Source organism: Marmota marmota, unplaced genomic scaffold (genome assembly GCF_001458135.2).
Source record: "Marmota marmota marmota unplaced genomic scaffold, marMar, whole genome shotgun sequence".
NCBI classification, from domain to species: Eukaryota; Metazoa; Chordata; class Mammalia; order Rodentia; family Sciuridae; genus Marmota; species Marmota marmota.
In genome coordinates, this window is record NW_025999895.1 from 1,503,247 (window position 1) to 1,520,665 (window position 17,419).

The window sequence follows — 17,419 nt, forward strand, 5'->3', positions numbered from 1 at the left end:
AAGAGACAGGAGGAAATGAGGGCAGCGGACAGGGGCCGGAGCCAGTTCCCAGGCCGCCTGTCTGGGCCACGGTCGCCTGAGGACTGTCACAGTAGGCTGGTCACGCGGCTTACCCTGCCTCCTCCAGGGCCTGGGTTGCGGGCCGGGGCCGCAGGGGCAGGTGAGGGTGGGCTGCTCCTGGGCCACGCTCTGGGGCGGAGCCGCAGCCGGAGCCACCAGGAGCCACTGGCTGGAGTCCGGTAGGTGGGGTTGTGAGGCTGCTCCGCCGTGCCAGCCTGGGGCGGGCAGGACGCTGATGCCAGGCCTCTGCGGGGACGAGGACCCTGCCAGAGGATGTGGCCACACCTAGCATGGGCAGAGCCTCTGCAGGGGGGCTTCTGGGCAGTCCAGCTCCATCCACCTGCGGGGCCCTGGGGGCCTCTCCTCCTCACCACTTGGGCACAGGGCAGCAGGCAGCTCTGTGGTGAGGGATAGGGGACCTGGGTCCCAGAGCTGGCCCAGGTCACCTGTGCCCTGAGGCTGGACTTCAAGGCCAGGGGTGGCGTCCAGGACGCTGTCTTGGCTTGCTCCGCAGGACCCCGTGCTCCTAGGTCCCCTCTGGCTGTGCGCGCAGCCTGCTGTCCTGTCGCTCTCCGTGGACTGAAGGAGGGGCCTGGCGTCTGCAGCTGCCGGCTCCTGCCCCCGTGGGGCCCAGCCCGGGGCCAGCAGGAGGGGCATCCGGTGGGCAGACAGGTGGAGCAGTGGCTTGGCTCTGGCCATCGGCTGGGTTTCCTTTCTGTGGAGGGTCCGCGGTCCCGGTCAGGCTTGCTGGGGGCGGGATGTCCTCTGGTGCCCCATTTCCTAGTCAACCTGCACACACACAGATGGGCTCCGTCCCCAGTGTGCGGCTCAGTGGGTGTCCCACCTGGTGACAGTGCCCTGCTAGCCGCCCTCTTGGCCCTGTCCCCCAGGCTGCTGTCGCTGGGCTCTGCAGGCCGAGGGTCTCTCGTGCCCTCTGATGAAGGCTATTCCACCAGGCGAGGGGTGGTCAGCTCCGTGGGGCCAGTGTTCAGTTCTGCCCGACTTGGGCTGCCCTCCTGAGCATTCTGGTGGGCCTCCTCCTGCCCTCCCTCCCCCTGCCCCCCTCCTTCCCCTTTCTGAGGTTTGATTTGCACACCCAGGATCCCTTCACGTGGAGGGTAGGATCTGTGGCTTTTAGTGTTCACGGTCACGCAGCCACCGCCACCGTCAGCTTGGGAGCTCTCCCGTTCCCCTAATAAAAGCCCCGTGCCTGCAGCCATCGCACCCCATGCCCATCCCCTCACCCTGCCCCCTGGGGTGCGCCTAGCCCTCGGCGGCCTCGCTTGCATTTCCCCGACGCCTGGCGGCCTTGCGTGCCTGTCCCAGGGCCCGCTGGCCAGGCGGAGTCCTCTTCCCAGCCTGTCGGAGGCTTCCTGCTTGCTCTGACGTCTGGCAGCCTCTGCCCCTTCCCTTCCTAGGGACCATGCTCCGGCCAGACAGGACGCTGTGGGCCACTCATGCCAGGGGAGCCGCGCACTCCCTCCCCTGTCCTCCCGACTGGTTGCCCATCCCTCCTGGGCTCACCACGGCCCCAGGCCTTGCTCGCCCAGAGCTGCCGGAGTCTCTCCGGCCCAAGGCTGTCATTCCTGAGCACAGTTCCTGCCTCTGGGGTGACTGGCTGGAGGGTGATCGTGCTGGGACTCTGTGTGGACACGCAGGCCTGGCCTGGCCTGGTCCCTGCTTCTAAGCCCCCGGGGCCCCCGGTCTTGCTCTCCGTCCCGTGGGGTCCCGGCGAGGAAGGCACCACGTCCAGCTGCTCTGGACCCGGGACGTCCCTCTCGGTCTTGTTTTTCTTCCGTGACAGGCAGTCCTACCAGTTGTGGCTAAAAATAACTGCACCAGTGTGCGTCCCCGGTACTCGAGGGTCTGGCAAGGACCTGTGGCTTCCTCCGCAGCTGGAGCCTCGTGGCCCTCGGCTTCTGCCCAGGTGCTGTGTCAGGGCTGGGGGCCCGAGGTGACCAGAGTCTGGGCCGAGGGATGTGGGTCGGCAGGCCGAGGCGGGGGCCACAGTGAGATGACACTTGTGCAGAGTGGATGATGGCGTGTGCAGCAAGGCACTTCAGTGAGGGAGCGGGGGACTCTGGGTGGCCCTGACCTTGCCTACCCAGTGAGCTGGCTGCCCTGGGGCTTCCTGTCCGTCACCACCCCACCCTTGGACGGGCCTCAGAGGGCCCTGGGGTGTCAGGGAGCATGGTGGGGCGTTGGAGGGAGGACCCAGGCAGGACTTGGTGTGGTCAGACAGGACTGTCGCTCTGGCCGCACTGGCAGAGCTTCCTGCTGTCCCTAGGCCTCTCCAGCTGCCAACGCAGGGTGGCCTGTCCAGGGCCGGGCAGCAGACTTCGGGTCCTGGGAGATGCGGGGACCCTGTGGACCCAGGATAGACTGCCCTGAGAACTGCCGTGTGTGCTGTGGGGTGGGCGTGTGTGAGCGTGCAGATCCTGTGTGCAAGGTGCGTGCAGGCGCACCCGGGTGGACACGTTCATGCCTGTATGCACACCGTGTCTGTCGAGGTGGGTGTGTGTGCGTGGGTGTGTGCAGCTGTGTGTTCGTGTGAGGGCACAGGTGTGTCGGGATGTGGGGATGCGTGGGTGTGTGTGGCTGTCTGCGGGAGTGCGTGTGCGTCTGCAGGTGAGGCTGTGGAAGGCGTGTGCCCAGCTCCCCTTTGGCCTGGGCCCCCCTGCGTCTGGTGTAGGTGACATTCTAGCCCCTGGCCCAGGGTGACGATGGAGGGGCTGACACCAATCTGGTCACAGTGGGGCCCTCCTGGAGCTGGACCTGGGGTCTGGGAGTGGGTCACCTCCATTTCTGCTGTCCACCTGCCCACAGGCTGAGCCCGCAGCTACTCAGGCCCATGGCCTGCCCTGGCTACGTCCAACTCAGTGGGTCTCCCCTGCTGGCAGGGCAGTGGGCACAGCACCCAGTTGTCTGGACATCATGGGAGCCTCAAACCCCAGTCCTGGAGGCCCTTAGTGGGCTGGCACCTGCAGGACCCTGAGTTTGTCACTGTAGGTCACACGTCTCTTGGCTGAACGTCTGTGGCCGCTTCTTAGCTACTGACTCCGTGTCCTGCCCAGGGGAGGCTGTCCAGGCTCTGGGGCTGAGGGGATTGGGAAGGTCGGGCGGGCAGGGCTGAGTCCTGGGCCTTTGGAGCCTTCAGGGTGCTGTCTCCTCCCTCGGTGCCCCTCGGGCTGCCTCTCACCTGCTGGAGGCTCCATGGAATCTGGTGCCCGCCTGCCCAGCACCCGGCTTCTAGTGGTGGGGCTCCTGGGGCTAGGGGCCGTCTGGAAGCTCTTGGTGTGGAGGTGTCCACCAAGGCTGGACATAACCTTGGTCCTGGGAGCTTCGGGAAGATGGGCCCAGATGACTGGCTGGCCGGGGAGGTGCCCAGGACCTGTGGCCCTGCCACACGAGTGCCGACCCTCTTCCCTGTCTCCACCTGGGACAGGACTGTCCACCTTTCTGGGGAGTTCTGTTCATTCTGGAAGGAGCCTTGGGTCTGGGCCTTGGTGCACCCTCTCAGAAACCAAGCCGCTGCCCCACAGCTCTGTCTGCCCTCCAATGGCCCATGGGGGACAGGGCACTCTCCTTCTCCCCTGGCCTGCTGTGGGAACCCCAGAACCCTGCTACTTACTCTGTGGGAGCTGGAAGGGGGCATCTGTGACATCCTGGAGACCCCAGGCTCCCCGGGGCACTGCCCCTGACCTGGGTGTGCAGACCGCCCCTCGGCTGCCTGTGGCCGCCTCTCAGCTCAGCACACGGTTGCGCCAGTTCCTTCCTGAGCGAGATCCCATTTGCATCACCAGGCGGGTGTGGGCCTGGCACCGGGAGGTCCCGATGCCCCATCTGGACCTGTCCAGCCACTGGTGGCCACTGTGGCTCACCTCAGGTGGTGGTGGAAGGGGCTGAGTGTCCAGGATGGCCACGCTATTCTCAGGGACCCACAGTGCCGGACTGACCCTGGGGTGAGCTGCAGAGGGGTCTGGCCAAGGTGGGGCCCAGGGAGGGGTCTCCAGGACAGAAGTCTGTTGTGACTGTGGCCCCTGTTCCAGGAGGGTTTGGGTGTCCTCTGTGTAGGACCTAAGGACACCAGGGCCAGAGAAGACCTGGTGTGGGGGAGAGCCGGAGCTCCCTGGGGCCAATGACTGGCCGGCCGGGGAGGTGCCCAGGACCTGTGGCCCTGCCACACGAGTGGGGCCAGTTGGGATGGTCAGGGCTGGCCACAGCTTCCTGTGGATGGCGTGGGCACTGGGTGTCACCGTTCACCATGGGGACGTGCTGAGGTGAGGCCCACAGACTCCACCCTCCCTCGTGGGCAAGTCAGCGGCACTGGGGTGTTTGCAGGGGCATAGCCACCACCTGTGGTTCCAGAAAGTTCCTGTCACCGGGGGCCCCATCCTTCTCCAACCCCAGCCCCTGGCATCCGTGGCCTCTGTGGACAGCCTGCGTGGCACGGCCTCAGGCGCTGCACGGAGCCCATGCTCGGCTGTCCTGGGTGTCTCCGCTGTGCAGAGGCCTGGTGCCCATCACCCTTCCCCGAGCCTCGTCCTCTTCCTTTCAGAAAGAGCCACGGCCATCCCCGTGGGCCGGGTGGCTGGGGTGGCCCGGGTGGCTCGCTCCTGTGCCTCTCACTCATTTCTGCCCTGGCTCCCCCGTGGGCGCGACTGCCGGTCACTGCCCTGGTTTGGCATCTCTGACGTCTCTGATCGTGAAGGGAGCTGAGCGCCTCCTTGGGGTTGAGGACTTGCACGTCCTCACTGGTGACTGAGCTTGCCTCAGAGCGCGGGGTCCTGAGGTGCCGAGTGGCGCCTTGCTGTTTGTGCTGGGTGTGGGGTGGCCTCAGCTCTTGGACACGCTTTCCCTAAGTCATTTTGGCGGCTGTGCTGGGTGCCTTTAACTTGGGGGCTTTTTAAATATATATATATATATATATGTGTGTGTGTGTGTGTGTTTAGTTGATGGACACAAAACCTTTATTTTGTGTATTTTAGTTCTCTGGGGTTCTGGGGATGGAACCCAGGGCTCACACCTGCCACACTGAGCCACTCTGAGCCACAACCCCAGCCCCCAACTCGGGGCTGTAACCCCCCAGACTTTCATTATTTGACTGCGGTACTGGCTGCTAGACCTGAGGCCCGGTGGGCAGGCGCCCTCCCGCTGGGCGGCCCTCAGCCCTTTCTGCTTATGCACGTATCCTTTCGAGACAGGCCCCCAGCTGCCCGGCGGCCTTGAGCTGTGTTCCGCTGCCTCAGCCTCCTGAGCGAGTAGCTGCCACCGTGGTGGGGGCCACGCACTCAGGCCCGTCACAAGTTCCGACGTGGCCAAACCTTTCTATCTTTTCTTTTGTGAATCCTTCCATCATTTTTTAGCTTAAAAATCCTCGGTTGAGCTGGGCACAGTGGTGCACACCTGTGATCCCCGGTCCTCCCACAGCTGAGACAGAGGAGTGCGAGTTCAAGGCTAGTGAGACCCTGTCTCAAAATACGAATAGACAGGGCCAGGGCAGTAACTCAGTGGTGGAGCCCCCGGGGGGCTGGGGTGAGGTCAGCGGCAGAGCAAGGCCCTGCTTCTGTCCCCAGCACCACAGAGACAAAGTCCAAAGACAGAGACAGTGTTTACCTATTTTCTTTAAGATGCTGAAACTTGACATGGACACACCAGAGCCAGTCTGGCTACTCAGTGGAGGTGAGGCAGGATGGTGGGTGTGCCCAGCACAGCACCTGGGTCATTGTGGCCTTTGCTGAGGTGACCTGGAAAGGCCAGCGTCCTCTCTGCTCCCTCCTTCCTAAGCCTTCCAGCCCCCCCCCCCCGGCTCTGTCCACGGCGTCGTTTGCAGTGGGCGCGAGCACAGTTGACTCTGGGGCCCTCTGGGGAGGCACCGGTCTCTGCAGTCGTCCCCACAGAGGACTGTGTCACTCTTACCAAACAGAAGCTTCGACAATCAGGAAGTGTTAGCCAGGGACGGCCTGGGGTGGCCCGGGACGCACCCCTGCTCCCAGGGAGGCCCTGGGGCTTCCCCCAGCCCACCAGCCCTCCACGGTCCCCAGCTGTCTACCCACAGGCACTGCCCCTTGGTTGTGTTGTCCAGCCTCTTGCTGGGTCAGTGGGGAGGGGGGGCTCCCAGGGGGGCTCCACCTTTGGCCCACGTTCCTGCCTGCTTATCCCTGTCGGGTTTGGGGCAATTCTGGAGCATTTTGGGGTACAGGCCAGACTGGTTCTGTGCAAGGGGACCCTGACTATTGGTGCCACCTCAAGCAGAGGGGGGCAGGCCCCGTGTCCCTAGAAGGGTGCACCCAGGTACACTAGCCACATTGGAGGAATGCTCCTGAGGTGAGCTGCCCCTCACACCTGGGCACTTGCCCCTGAGAGGGCCACTCAGTGGGGGAGGCCTGCAGGGGGCTCCCAGGCCTGGTGGCACTCACTGTGGGCCAGCACCCCCGAGCTCAGACCCGTAGCTCATCCTGGGGCACATGGGCGCATCCCCCAGGCCCCAGAGACCCTGAGGGGCCTGGAGGATGGGGTCTCTCTGCAGGCCCAGAAGTCCTGGGCTCCCGGGGTGTGAGTAGCTATTTCCGGATGCTGAGGAGGGGCTGAGGGTGTGCACAGCTGGCCAGCAGCAGGAGCCTGGGGGAGTGGACATGGACCCCGTGCAGAGAACCTTCCAGCTCCCAGAGCAGCTGTGTGGGTCCTGGGGACAGTCACATGGAGCAGGACTCTTGCTGAGCAGGCAGGCGAGGCCTGCTGGCCTGTGGGTTCCTGAGATTGGGCCTGGGAGGTGGGCAGGCCACTGCGGCCAGGGCACTCCCCAAACCCACCCGGGGCTTAGGTCTCAGGACTGGTCACGCTACGACATCGGCAGGGCCTTCCCAGAGAGGGGTCTGGGGCCAGGATGGAGCGGGCTGTGAGTGCCCTTGTCCTCGAGAGCCAGCACTGTTCCATGTCCCTGGCTCCTGGGCACTGGGGGTGCAGAAAGAGGCCCCGGCGCAGGAGCTGGCAAGTGGCTGGGTTCACCCTCTGAGTCTCCAGAGAGCAGGCTGCCAGGCCTTAGGGCTCCGGTGCTGCAGGGTGGAGCCTCAGCCTCAGCCCAGAGGATGAGCACTGTGTCCAGGGCAGCAGGGTCCACCACTGTGCCCCCTGTCATCCCTCAGGGGCTCTGCCTGGCAGAGGGCTCAGAGCACCTGCTGCCCCCATCTGCTGTCCCATGCTGGGGACAGTTCTCTGTCTGACCTCCACCCAAGGCAGGAGATCAGTGTTAACGGGGCCAGGTGGGAAGACATGCTCAGATGGCCGGATGGTTGGGGGACGTACAACCTGGTGGAGACTGGGGGTCACACAGATGACCCAGTAGTTGGGCCTACAGTGGGATCACACAGAGCTTGGGCCAGGTGGCCTGCTGACCTCAGCCACCAGTTATAACCTCAGGCCAGTTATAAGCAAGTGTGTTGGCTCATCCCTTCCGTGGAAGTGGGGCCTGTGCCTTGGGGCCTTGGGGCCCAGGTCACTACACACACAGTCCATTGTCCTTCTTGGGGCTCAAGGTTTGGGCCCTAGGCAGACAGATCCCTGCCTGTGGATGCTGTCCCAGTCTGTCCTGCAGAGGGCAGCAGGGGGCAGAGACCCAGTGTGGGGCCGCTGCTGGCCCCAAGCATCTTCTGAGAAGACCCCAGAATGTGCAGAGCAGGGCAGGACCCCAGCCCCCCAGGGCCCACGGGGCTTGCTTGGTGGTGGAGAGGTCTCCTTGTTAGAAAGCCCCTGACCCCTGACCCTGACAGCCCCTTCCAGAGCTGGGTGTGATGAGTGTGGTCAGGGCCCTGGGCGTGGCCAAGTGGTGTGTCCAGGAGCTGCTGCGGCTCCCCAGAGCCCCAGGAGGCGGCCTATGGTGGGCCCTGCGGGCTCTCTGGCCTTCCTCTGTGCGTGGAGGGCAGTGTCTGGGAACAGGCTCAGGGTCGGTGGTGACAGCCTTGGAGGGTTCATCCTGGAGCAGATGTGACAGGCCAGGGATCCCCAGGCAGGGCAGGCAGAGCCAGGTGGTGGCCACCGCTGAGCAGGGCTGAGCAAACCCAGCAGCCCCTCCTGGTAAGGGCTGTGTGCCAGGACTGGGGGTCTGCAGCCCTCAAACTTGGGTCCCCAATCCGTGCCCCCTCAAGCACCTGGTCCCCAGGGTCTGCTCCCCTGCCGTGCTCCTGGGAGGCCCCGGCCTTGCTGAACCGCGAGCGCGTGAAGTGGCCAGAGAGTGCCACCTGGTGGAGATTGGGGGTCACACAGATGACCCGGTAGTTGGCCTACGGTGGGGTCACACAGAGCTTGGGCCAGGTGGCCTGCTGACCTCAGCCACCCTGGACTCTGGGCTACTCAGCAGGGCAGGGCCACACAGGTGTGGGCCAGGCTCTCAGGTGAAGTCGGGCCCTACCTGGAAGGGCGGAGCTCGCGGGCAGGGCCACACCCAGGCGGCAGGGTCAGACTCAGCCAGGCTCACAGTGGGGGCCGCAGGGGTCCCGTGAGGGCTCTGCTGGGCCCTGGGTGGTGGGCGAGTCTTGGTCCCGTGGCTGTGGGTTTAAATGGTACTGAGTTTAAGCCCTAATTTTGTTGGTTAAAATGGAGGCTTTGGAGGGCTGGCTCCTGAGGCTCAGGGAAAAGACACTCCTTGTCTTCTTGGTGTTAGGGTCCCCATGTCAGGGCCCCTCTGATCACGGTGACTCTGCTGTGCTGTCACACCTCTCTGACCCCGGCCTCCCAGCCAGGGACTCTTGTAGTGGCCCTGGGCTGTCCTGGTCACCCAGGCTGCCGTCCCATCTCAGGCCCTTCCTGGTCATGTCTGCCAAGTCCCAAGTCCTGGGGGTCAGGAGGGGGACAGCTCTGGGGCCATCTTTCTGCCCAAATCTGGGTGGAGCGAGACTCAAGGTGACAGAGACACCAGCACAGCCAGCTCGTGGGGAGCGGGACCCTCAGTGAGACATAAACAGACCTGGGAGTGACGGCCTGGTGCTGACGCCAACGCAGGAAGTGGGGCGGAGGGCCATCCGCCCTGGTGGAGGCCAGCAGAGGGTTGGGGGGAGGGAGCCGCCACCCTCAGTCTGAGAGGTGGCAGGGCTGGGTGCAGCGGACATGGCTGATGTAGAGGTCTCCTGGGCCGCATCTTGGAGTGTCCCCTACCTGTGGGCGGTGGTCTTGGGAAGCCGAGGCCTGCGCACCCGCATGGATATTGTGCTGCTGACCATGGGTCCCCAAAGCAGCCCCAGCCAAGCTGTTGGTGACATGGAGCTGCTGTGGAGGGCCAGGGGCTGTTGGGGTGCCAGTGCGGGGGTCTGATTTGAAGGGGCCTTTCAACGCAGGTTGGCGTGGGACTGAGGATTGGGGGCTTGCAAGGCTGGGGAGTTTGGGAGAAGCCGCCAGAGGGCATCGGTCAACGCTTGATGTTTGTTCCAGCAAAGCCACATGTGCCTTTTGTGTCCCTGGGCATGAAGTCCTGGGATGAGGGAGGCTGTCTGGGTGCGTCAGTGGGCAGCCCACCCCGGGAACAGTTGGGAGAGGCGTGGCTTAGGGAATCTCTGCTCCCAGGCCCCGGTGGACAGAGGGAGTACCGGGTGCTCCCTCTGGGCCAGTGGGGTCCCTGAGCATCTAGTGCTTCATAACCTGGACTCCCACCTCTGGCTCCCGCCCTTATCCTGGGCCCCCTCTGCTGCCCTGTCCAGTCTGGATGCCCTTCCCCAACAGGGACAGGCTGGCCCCTCTGACCAGCTATATAGTAACTTATTTGGTAAGTCACTGACCCTCCCACCTGCCACCTCTGCGCCCTCCCTCCACACCCTCAGCCCAGGCTCCCTCCTGGGGGCTGCGCTTGGCTTCCTGTCCCCATCTCTGTCCCGTGTCCTGGCTTCTGTGCAGCTGCCTGAGAAGCCCCCGTAAAAGGCCAGACCCCAGGTTCTGTCCAGAGCCAGGGTGCCCAGACCCTCAGGCGAGGCGGTGTCCTGTCCCCTCGGGTCCCATGGTTTCCTTCCCCTGTCAGTCAACATGGTGATGGGTGGCTCCCAGACCACCAGGAGGTGACCTGGACCAGTGGTCACCTGGCCAAGCGCTGAGGTTGCGAGAGGGGAAGAAGGGAGGGCCCTGAGCAGAGCCACCACCCCCCTGACCTGGGGCAGGCATGGCCCTGGGGGTGCTGGCCTCCGGCCTCCTGGTGGTGGAGAGCAGTCAGGGGCTGCCGGCCGTGGCCACTCTGCAGGCGCCTTTGCAACGCCCTGAGCCTTGGTTTTCTTACTTGGGAATTGGGGATGACGGAGCCGGCTTTTGGGGACAGAGGGGTGTGTGTGCACCTGGTGTGTGTGCGTGCATGTGGACACGTGGGTACGTGTGTGGCAAGTGTGCACCCGTCTGTGAGCACACTCCTGTGTGGGCCAGTGTGCTAACGTCTGTCCGTGTGTTTGCAGTGTGGTTGTGTACGTGTGGGCACGTGTGGGCATGTGTGGGTACGCGCGAGCCCTGTCACCTGGGCAGGTGTGCCTGGCCCTCGGGCCCTTTTCTGTCCCAAGAGCCGAGGCCTGTGGGCAGGCAGCAGGTGCCCAGCTGGGCAGCACAGCGGGTGCTCTGGAGCCTCAGTCGAGGGTGTCAGGTGCCCAGAGCAGGGGACCCGGGGCCCAGCCAGCCTGCAGCCTGGGAACCAGCTCTCCCTGGGGGCACCTGTGGCTGTGGGAGGAAGGGAGTGGCCCCTGTTGACCTGGGCCTCCGTGTCCTTGTCTGCAAACCATGTGGCAGTGAGTCTGCAGGAGGGTTCTTGGGTTGAAGGCACCGTGGAGGCCATAGTCTCTGCTGTCTCGGGAGCAAATGCCCCCCGGGGTCCCCTGCTTGCTCTGGCCGGCCCCTTTGGCCCTCCCCACCCCACACATCCGACTTCAGAGATGTGGGCACTGGGGCGACAGGGGAGGAGCACTCGGCGCCCGTCTGCCTGCCCTCCGTGGCTGCTTGGTCCAGCAATGCTGTGAATGCCCCCCACCCTGCCACCCCTGGAGGTCAGCAGGGCACCCACAGTGGGCCTCTGTAGGACGTAAGGGCCTGGTAACGGAGGTGGAGGCCCAGCACGGGCTTCTTGGGGCTCCTCCAGGGGTGAGGGCACCTGCCTGCTGCCATCAGCCACAGCCTGGCTGTCAGCCCCAGCCCTAAGGCCACCAAGGGGACTCAGTCGGCCAGTCTGTCCCGCGCAGGCAGAGGTGGGTGGAGGGCGCATACTGATGAAGCTCGGTACCAGGTGGAGACGGGAGGTGGTCACCGTGGCAACGGGCGTTCTCTGTGCAACACCTGCACGTGTGTGCGCACACACACACACACACACACACACACCCGTAGGCATCCACGCAGGGCTGCAGGTGGGCATGGCCATGGGTGTGCCACTCTCTGTGTGGGTCTTCACCACAGGATTTGCTGGCTGACCTGCCCTCTGTCCCCTGGCCCTGCCTGGTCCCTGTCCTGGCTGCCCAAGGCCCCTCTCTGCCTCAGGAGTGGGTGTGGGAGTGGGTCTGGAGCCCTGAGTGGGACGCCCAGGCCGCATCTGCTGTCTTTCCAGGCCCTCGGGTCTCACCGCCTCTGGGTAGTCCTCCCAGATGCCCCGTTAGGCGAAGACCCGGCAGGAGCACAGTGGCCCTCACCTGGCTGACTGCTTCCTCACCAGCGGGTAGAAATGGCTGCTACCTCAGGGGTCCTGGGGCAGGCGACAGGGTCTGAGGGGTCTGCTGTTGGCTGAGGAGAGGTTGAGGGGGCTCGTTGGCTAGAGAAGCTGGGTCCAGAGACCCCCAGGGCCAATGGGGGCAGATGGTCACAGAAGGCCTCTGGGGTGGTGGGCGGGAGCCTTGGGTGTGGGCAGGCCCAGCATGGAGCCGCTGGCCAAGTGTGTCCCCTCTGTCCAGGGGGTGTCTGGGCCGGCCTTGACCTCTGCCTCGGGGCCACCAGGTGACGGAGCTTCCCTGAGCCAGGCTCCGTGGGGAGGCCGACCTGGGAGCCGACTCTGGCTGGGCCTTTGGGAGGGTGTGTCCTGCTGTCCTGGGCAGCGTCCCTGTCTGGGATGAAGCAGCTCGTGTGGACCAGGTGCTGCAGAAGGGGGTCCTTGCTGCCCCCAGGACAGAGTGGTCCAGGGAGGTCTTGGTGGCAGGTCCAGCAGGGTTGGCCCTACAGACAGGGTCAGTGGGCTCATCACACCTTGGAAGCAGCTGTCTGGATCCTGGCTTGTGGTTGGTGGCCAAATCCACGACCTCCCCTGCTTGGCAGGGTCTGTGACCCACCCTCCCAGCCTCAGAGGGACAAAGTAGGACGACCCAGTGTGAGGGTCACCCCACAATCTCCAGGACCCTGACCTCCCAGAAAGGTATCCCTGAACCCCAGAATTGGGGGCAGAACCTGCTCCAGCCAGTTTATCAACCCAGTGTCCCATGGTGAGGTCAGAGTGGCACCCAGTGGTCAGCCACAAAAGGGTAGGCTCTGTCCACTTGCATCAGCTTCCTGGCGGCGAGGGTCTTGGGTGGGCTGAGAAACTGGGTGGGACGGTGGGCACGGGGCCTGGTGCCTGGGCTGCCCCACATTCTCCTTTCTCCACAGACGGAGCCCCGCTCAGTGAGCTCTCCTGGTCATCGTCCCTTGCTGTGGTGGCTGTGTCCTTCTCGGGACTCTTCACTGTCATTGTCCTCATGCTGGCCTGCTTGTGCTGCAAGAAGGGTGGCATTGGGTTCAAGGTGAGGGCTGGGGTCCACAGGGCTGTCCCTGGGACCTGGAGGGCCTGGCCTGAGTTCTCTTCCTTCCTGGGGCTCCCAAGGTGGCTGCTGGGACCGTGGCTGGGGCCACCTGGGACCACGGGGGACCATTCTGATCCCTGGGCTGGGGCCTCACTCACCGCCCCCCACTGCACTGGGGATGCTCGGGATGGCTGAGCATGACCTGAGAAGCTGTCCCCATGGGCCCCAGGTCCCCTGCTCTTCCCTCAAAGGGAAGCCGAAGGCAGGCAGACGTGCCCCCTGGCCCCGACTGCCCTGTGCAGTCCCTCAGTTTGGGTATCTCTGCCCTCGGGGACATGGAGTGCAGACCCTGAGAGCCAGGGCCCTGCCGTCACTGACGGCCACCGTCGCTACTCTGGAGCATCTGCTAAGGGCCCAGTTAGCCCTTGGGCGCAGGACTCTCGAGCTGAGGCCACCCTCCAAGGACAGTTGCTGGGGGTGGTCCCTTGGGTGCTGTCCCCCACTCTGCAAGCCCCCACGCCCACCTGGCCCTGCTGAAGCTCGGATCAGGGCCGACTGGTGGAAGGCAGGGACCTGAGCCCTAAGCTGAGGCTCTGCCCTCGGTGCGGGGCAGTGACCCTGATTCTGCCCATCAGCACATTCACAGCAAGGCCTGGCCACTCTGGCGCCCACACTGGGAGTCCAGCACAGATCGTAGCGTGTGGAGAGGGCAGGGTNTCCCCCAGGGACATGGCAGGCGGGCCCAGGCAAGGCTGGGTATTGGGAGGATCCTGAGGCCAGAGCCTCAAGGTCGCGTGGGCAGGGTGGGGGCGGGGTGGAACTTATGGGCCATTGTGTGCCGCCCCTCCTCGGGGCCCTTGAGAACAAGGCCTCACACAGGCTGGCAGCCCCCTCCTGCCCCTGCCCTCCTCACCTCCTTGGGCACATGGTGCCCGGAACATTCCAGCACCAGCGTGCCTTGGTGGGAGGGCCGGCCTCCGTAGCGGGCTCCCTGGCAGCTCCCCTCTGGAGCCGTGCTGGGCAGCCCCCATGCTCACTCTGTGCTACCTGATCACCCGCTGCTCTGGCAGGACCCAGCGGGCCTCCAGGCCACTCGGGCAGGTAACGGACTGCGGCCAGTGCTCACCTGAGTGAGAAGCAGGCACCTGCAGAGGCGTGGGAGTTAGAGGGCCGGGGAGTCCTTGGGTGGTCTCCCGGCCCTGGAGAGGGGGTTTCCACAGGCTCCAGCCCCCTGTCCTGTCCCTAGGTGGCTCTGTATCTGAGTGCAGACCTGACTGCCCACAGGGACACTGACAGAGCCCAGTCAGCACTGAGACCCAGGAACTCAGGGGGCCCGGGGGGCAAGGAGGCCGGGCCTCCCCCCCTCGTCCAGCTGTCTGTCCACAGGGCACAGTCCTGAGTGGGTAGCCAGGCTTCAGCTTCTCAAGAAGTCCCTCGATCCCACTCGTCTTTCCCACCTGGGCACTGGGGGTTGCCGGAGGTGGGGGGACAGTGTGGCTGGGACAGCTGCATTTCAAAATAGCCCCTGGCCAGGAGTGGCTGCCTGGTGCTGCCCAGTGTCAGGCCCTGAGGAGCTTGGAGGTCCCAGGGAGGCTGCAGCAGGTGAAGGCCCGAGGCCGCCTGTCTGCAAGGGGCAGTGGGCCCCGGTGGCCCCTGGGCTGAAGGTTGCTCCTTGTCTGGCCAGGGACGCGGGGCACTTAGGTGCTTCTCCCAGGTGACTTTGGTGGCAGGGTTGGGATGGTGTGTTCCCTATCTCCAAGGCTGCCCCAAGGCGGAGAGGACCCCTGGCAGGACCCAGGGTGAGGGGCTTCTGGGTAGGGCTGGCTGAGAGGTGTTGGGGTCTGTCTCTGGATGGCCAGGGCAGCTGGCCTCAGTACGGCCACCTCTCTCCCTTGGACTCTGCCTTCAGCCCCTTCTTCAAGCAGAGGTGGGGTCCGGGTGGCCGGGGCTCACTGTCACTTCATGGAGGCTGGATGCTGGGGCTTTGGCTTTGCCTTGGGTCCCTCCAGGGCTCCGGGAGGCAGGGGGCGAGGAGCAGGGCTCTGCAGGAGGAGAGGGGAAGGAGCCAGCCCGGGCCTGGGGGGCACCAACTGGGGCTCAGGTGCCCCACCCCCACTCCACCTGGCTCCGGGGGAGAGGGCCCCATAGAGCCCTGCTGCACCCTCTGCTCTGACCCTCCTGGAGCCCAGCTCATGGCACATGCTGCCGGCCCACAGGAGTTTGAGAATGCTGAGGGGGACGAGTGTGTGGCCGACGGCTCAGCGCAGGGCTCCCCGGCCGCAGCAGCGCAGAACGGGCCCGATGTATACGTCCTGCCCCTCACCGAGGTCTCCCTGCCCATGGCCAAGCAGCCCGGCCGCTCAGGTGAGTGGGACAGGTAGGGAAGGGCCGGGCTCCCACCCTCTCCCACCTGTGTCCTAGTGTTGGACACAGGTCCTCCGGGGAAGCCTGAGCACCCAGCTGCAGGGGTGGGGACACAGAGGGCCACATGCAGTGTGTCGGCCCAGGGTGCATGCAACCTTCTGGACCTGGGGACCAGTTGTCTGCAGGTCCCCAGGGGCTGCTATGCAAAGGGGTGGTGACACAGGCAAGGTGGCTGGGCTCTCTGGTCCTGGGATGGCCGTTCTTCTCTGCTGTCCCCAGAACACTCGACCCCAGTTCCTACATCCTGGGCCTCTACCTTGCAGGAACCTGGGCTCCACGGTGCGTGCCAGGTGGAGCCTGCACCCGGGCAAGGGGCTCTGGTGGGGCTGTGGGCGTGGGGCCAAGGACTGCCTTTCACTCAGGCCTGGAGTGGGGTGGGGGGAGAGGGTGGGAGGGTGCAGGTCAGGCAGGGCCTTTCCTTGTGCCTCTCTGGTGCTGGGATGGTGCATGTTCCCTCTCTGCCCCCGTCCTGGGCCAGCCGCCCTTGTTGACCACCCAGGAGCAGTCATGGGACCTGGACCCCAAGGTGATGGTAAATGGCAGAGGCTCTGGAACCCTGGTTCTGTCCTGGGCAGGGATGGGGTCCATGGCCTCCAGCCACCTCCCTGGCGGCGGGTTTCAGGCCCCTCTGCCTGGAACTTCTAGCCACGGGCTGTCCCCTGGCCGCCTACCCCCAAGACCTCTGGGAACACTGAGGGAAGGGATGTCAGGTCAGGAAGCCCTGCCGGCCCCAGGGGGGCTCTGTGGGCACAGAGGTGTGTTTCTGGGGTGAGGAGCCGACCACCTGCCCTGGGCTGTGCCCTGCTGGCCTTCCCTTGGGCTTCCTCGCCAGCCTACCTTCCACCCAGGCTGGGTCTGGGCCTGCCGAGCAGACCTAGAGCGGGCCTCCAGCAGGCCTGCAGCCTGGGCCCAAGGCTCCATGCGCGTCCTCCAGCCCCCCAGTCTCCTGGAGCAGAGGTCACTGCTCAGATAGGAGTCCAGGCCTGAGGCTCCGTTATGAGCCCATCTGCCCACTGGCCTGAAGGCCCGTGGCTCCCTAGCACTCCTACAGGGGCAGGTGGGTTGGCTGCATGGGACCCGGCCCTCCCGGATACCATGGGGTTCCTGAGCCCTGCACAGAGAGGAACAGGGACCACCTGGGAGCACTCTGCTTCCACAGAGGGGAGAGACTTGGGATTGGTTGGGTCTGGGAATGGAAACATGACTATCCAGCGTCACCCGTCTCAGGACGACAGGGGAGGATGGCTCAGGCCTGCCCTCCACCCTGCTCCTCCTGCCTCTGTGGCTGGCCCTGTGCCCACGGCCAGGACCCCTGAGCTGCACAGGGACAAGGAGCTCCTGAGACCCCAAGGTGGGAGGGAGTGTCCAGACAGGCTGGGCTGCAGGTGGAAAGTCCCAGGCACAGGGACCAAGGACCCTCGCCCCAATGTCTGCCTCAAGCGAACATTCCCTGGGCCCTGGGCTCTGCTGGCAGCTGGTCTCAGGCCTGGCCCGCCCGGCCCTCCAGGATGCTGGTGTGGGAGCAGAATTTGGGGAATCTGTTGGGGCATGAGTGGGTGCAGCTAGCCCTGGCCCCTTCTTCCCGGACCCACACTGACCCTTCCTGCCTGCTGACCTCACCCAGCCTGGCCTTCAGGGAGAATGGGCCCAGTGTGTCCCGTACGGGGCTGTGCCAAGCAGCCCCCAACAAAGGAGCCTTTGGTGTGCTGGGTGACGGATGCCAGCCTGCGGCAGGGTGGGGGCGGGTGTTCTGGTGCCCTCCCCAGGCCTCGGCGTGAGCTCTGGCCCCAGCCACACTGCCGGCTCCGTGTTGCCCAGGCAGTGGGTCCAGCTCCAGGGCCTGTTGTCTCTGGCCTGGTTGGTCCTGGTGGCTTCAGGCAGCCCTTCCCAGGCCTACCTGGAGATGCCCGGATGGAGCTAGAACCATGGCTCACCTGGGCAGCAGGTGCCCTGCTCCTCAGAGACCTTGGCCCCTGATGGCAGCCCCCAGGTATGGCCTGTGTCTTTTGTGGGGACACGGCTAGCTCCCCAGGATGGGCCTGGAGGGACAAGGTGAGGACGGGAGGTGGAGGAGGTGGAGGGGTCCTGAGTCCCTTGCCGTTACAGTGCAGCTCCTCAAGTCCACGGACCTGGGTCGGCACAGCCTCCTGTACCTGAAGGAGATCGGCCACGGCTGGTTTGGGAAGGTGAGCGCACTCACTGGCGGGGGGTGGGGGCAGGGG

General features: G+C 65.0%; 2 protein-coding genes across 6 annotated transcripts in view; one reads left to right on the top strand and one right to left on the bottom strand.

Annotated features, from left to right (window-relative positions):
- Positions 1 to 4,193, bottom strand: part of LOC125614552 (translation initiation factor IF-2-like) — a 7,802-nt gene extending 3,609 nt beyond the window's left edge. For 4 of the 5 annotated variants that reach the window (XR_007345142.1, XR_007345141.1, XR_007345144.1 and 1 more), the window contains exons 1-4: positions 3,692 to 4,193; positions 3,260 to 3,400; positions 1,361 to 3,157; positions 114 to 849 (exon numbers count right to left, since the gene is read on the bottom strand). Coding sequence is in view for 2 of the 5 variants with exons in the window: in XM_048797478.1 (XP_048653435.1) it covers positions 114 to 849; positions 1,361 to 1,485 (861 nt within the window). In the remaining 3 variants the exon portion in view is untranslated. The remainder of the gene's footprint in view (positions 1 to 113; positions 850 to 1,360; positions 3,158 to 3,259; positions 3,401 to 3,691) is intronic. The other variant, XM_048797482.1, reaches the window with a different exon arrangement.
- Positions 73 to 17,419, top strand: part of Aatk (apoptosis associated tyrosine kinase) — a 27,155-nt gene continuing 9,808 nt past the window's right edge. Inside the window, 4 exon segments of the mRNA XM_048796606.1 lie at positions 73 to 239; positions 12,640 to 12,773; positions 14,990 to 15,137; positions 17,304 to 17,383. Coding sequence (XP_048652563.1) covers positions 12,729 to 12,773; positions 14,990 to 15,137; positions 17,304 to 17,383 — 273 coding nt within the window. The 5' untranslated portion in view covers positions 73 to 239; positions 12,640 to 12,728.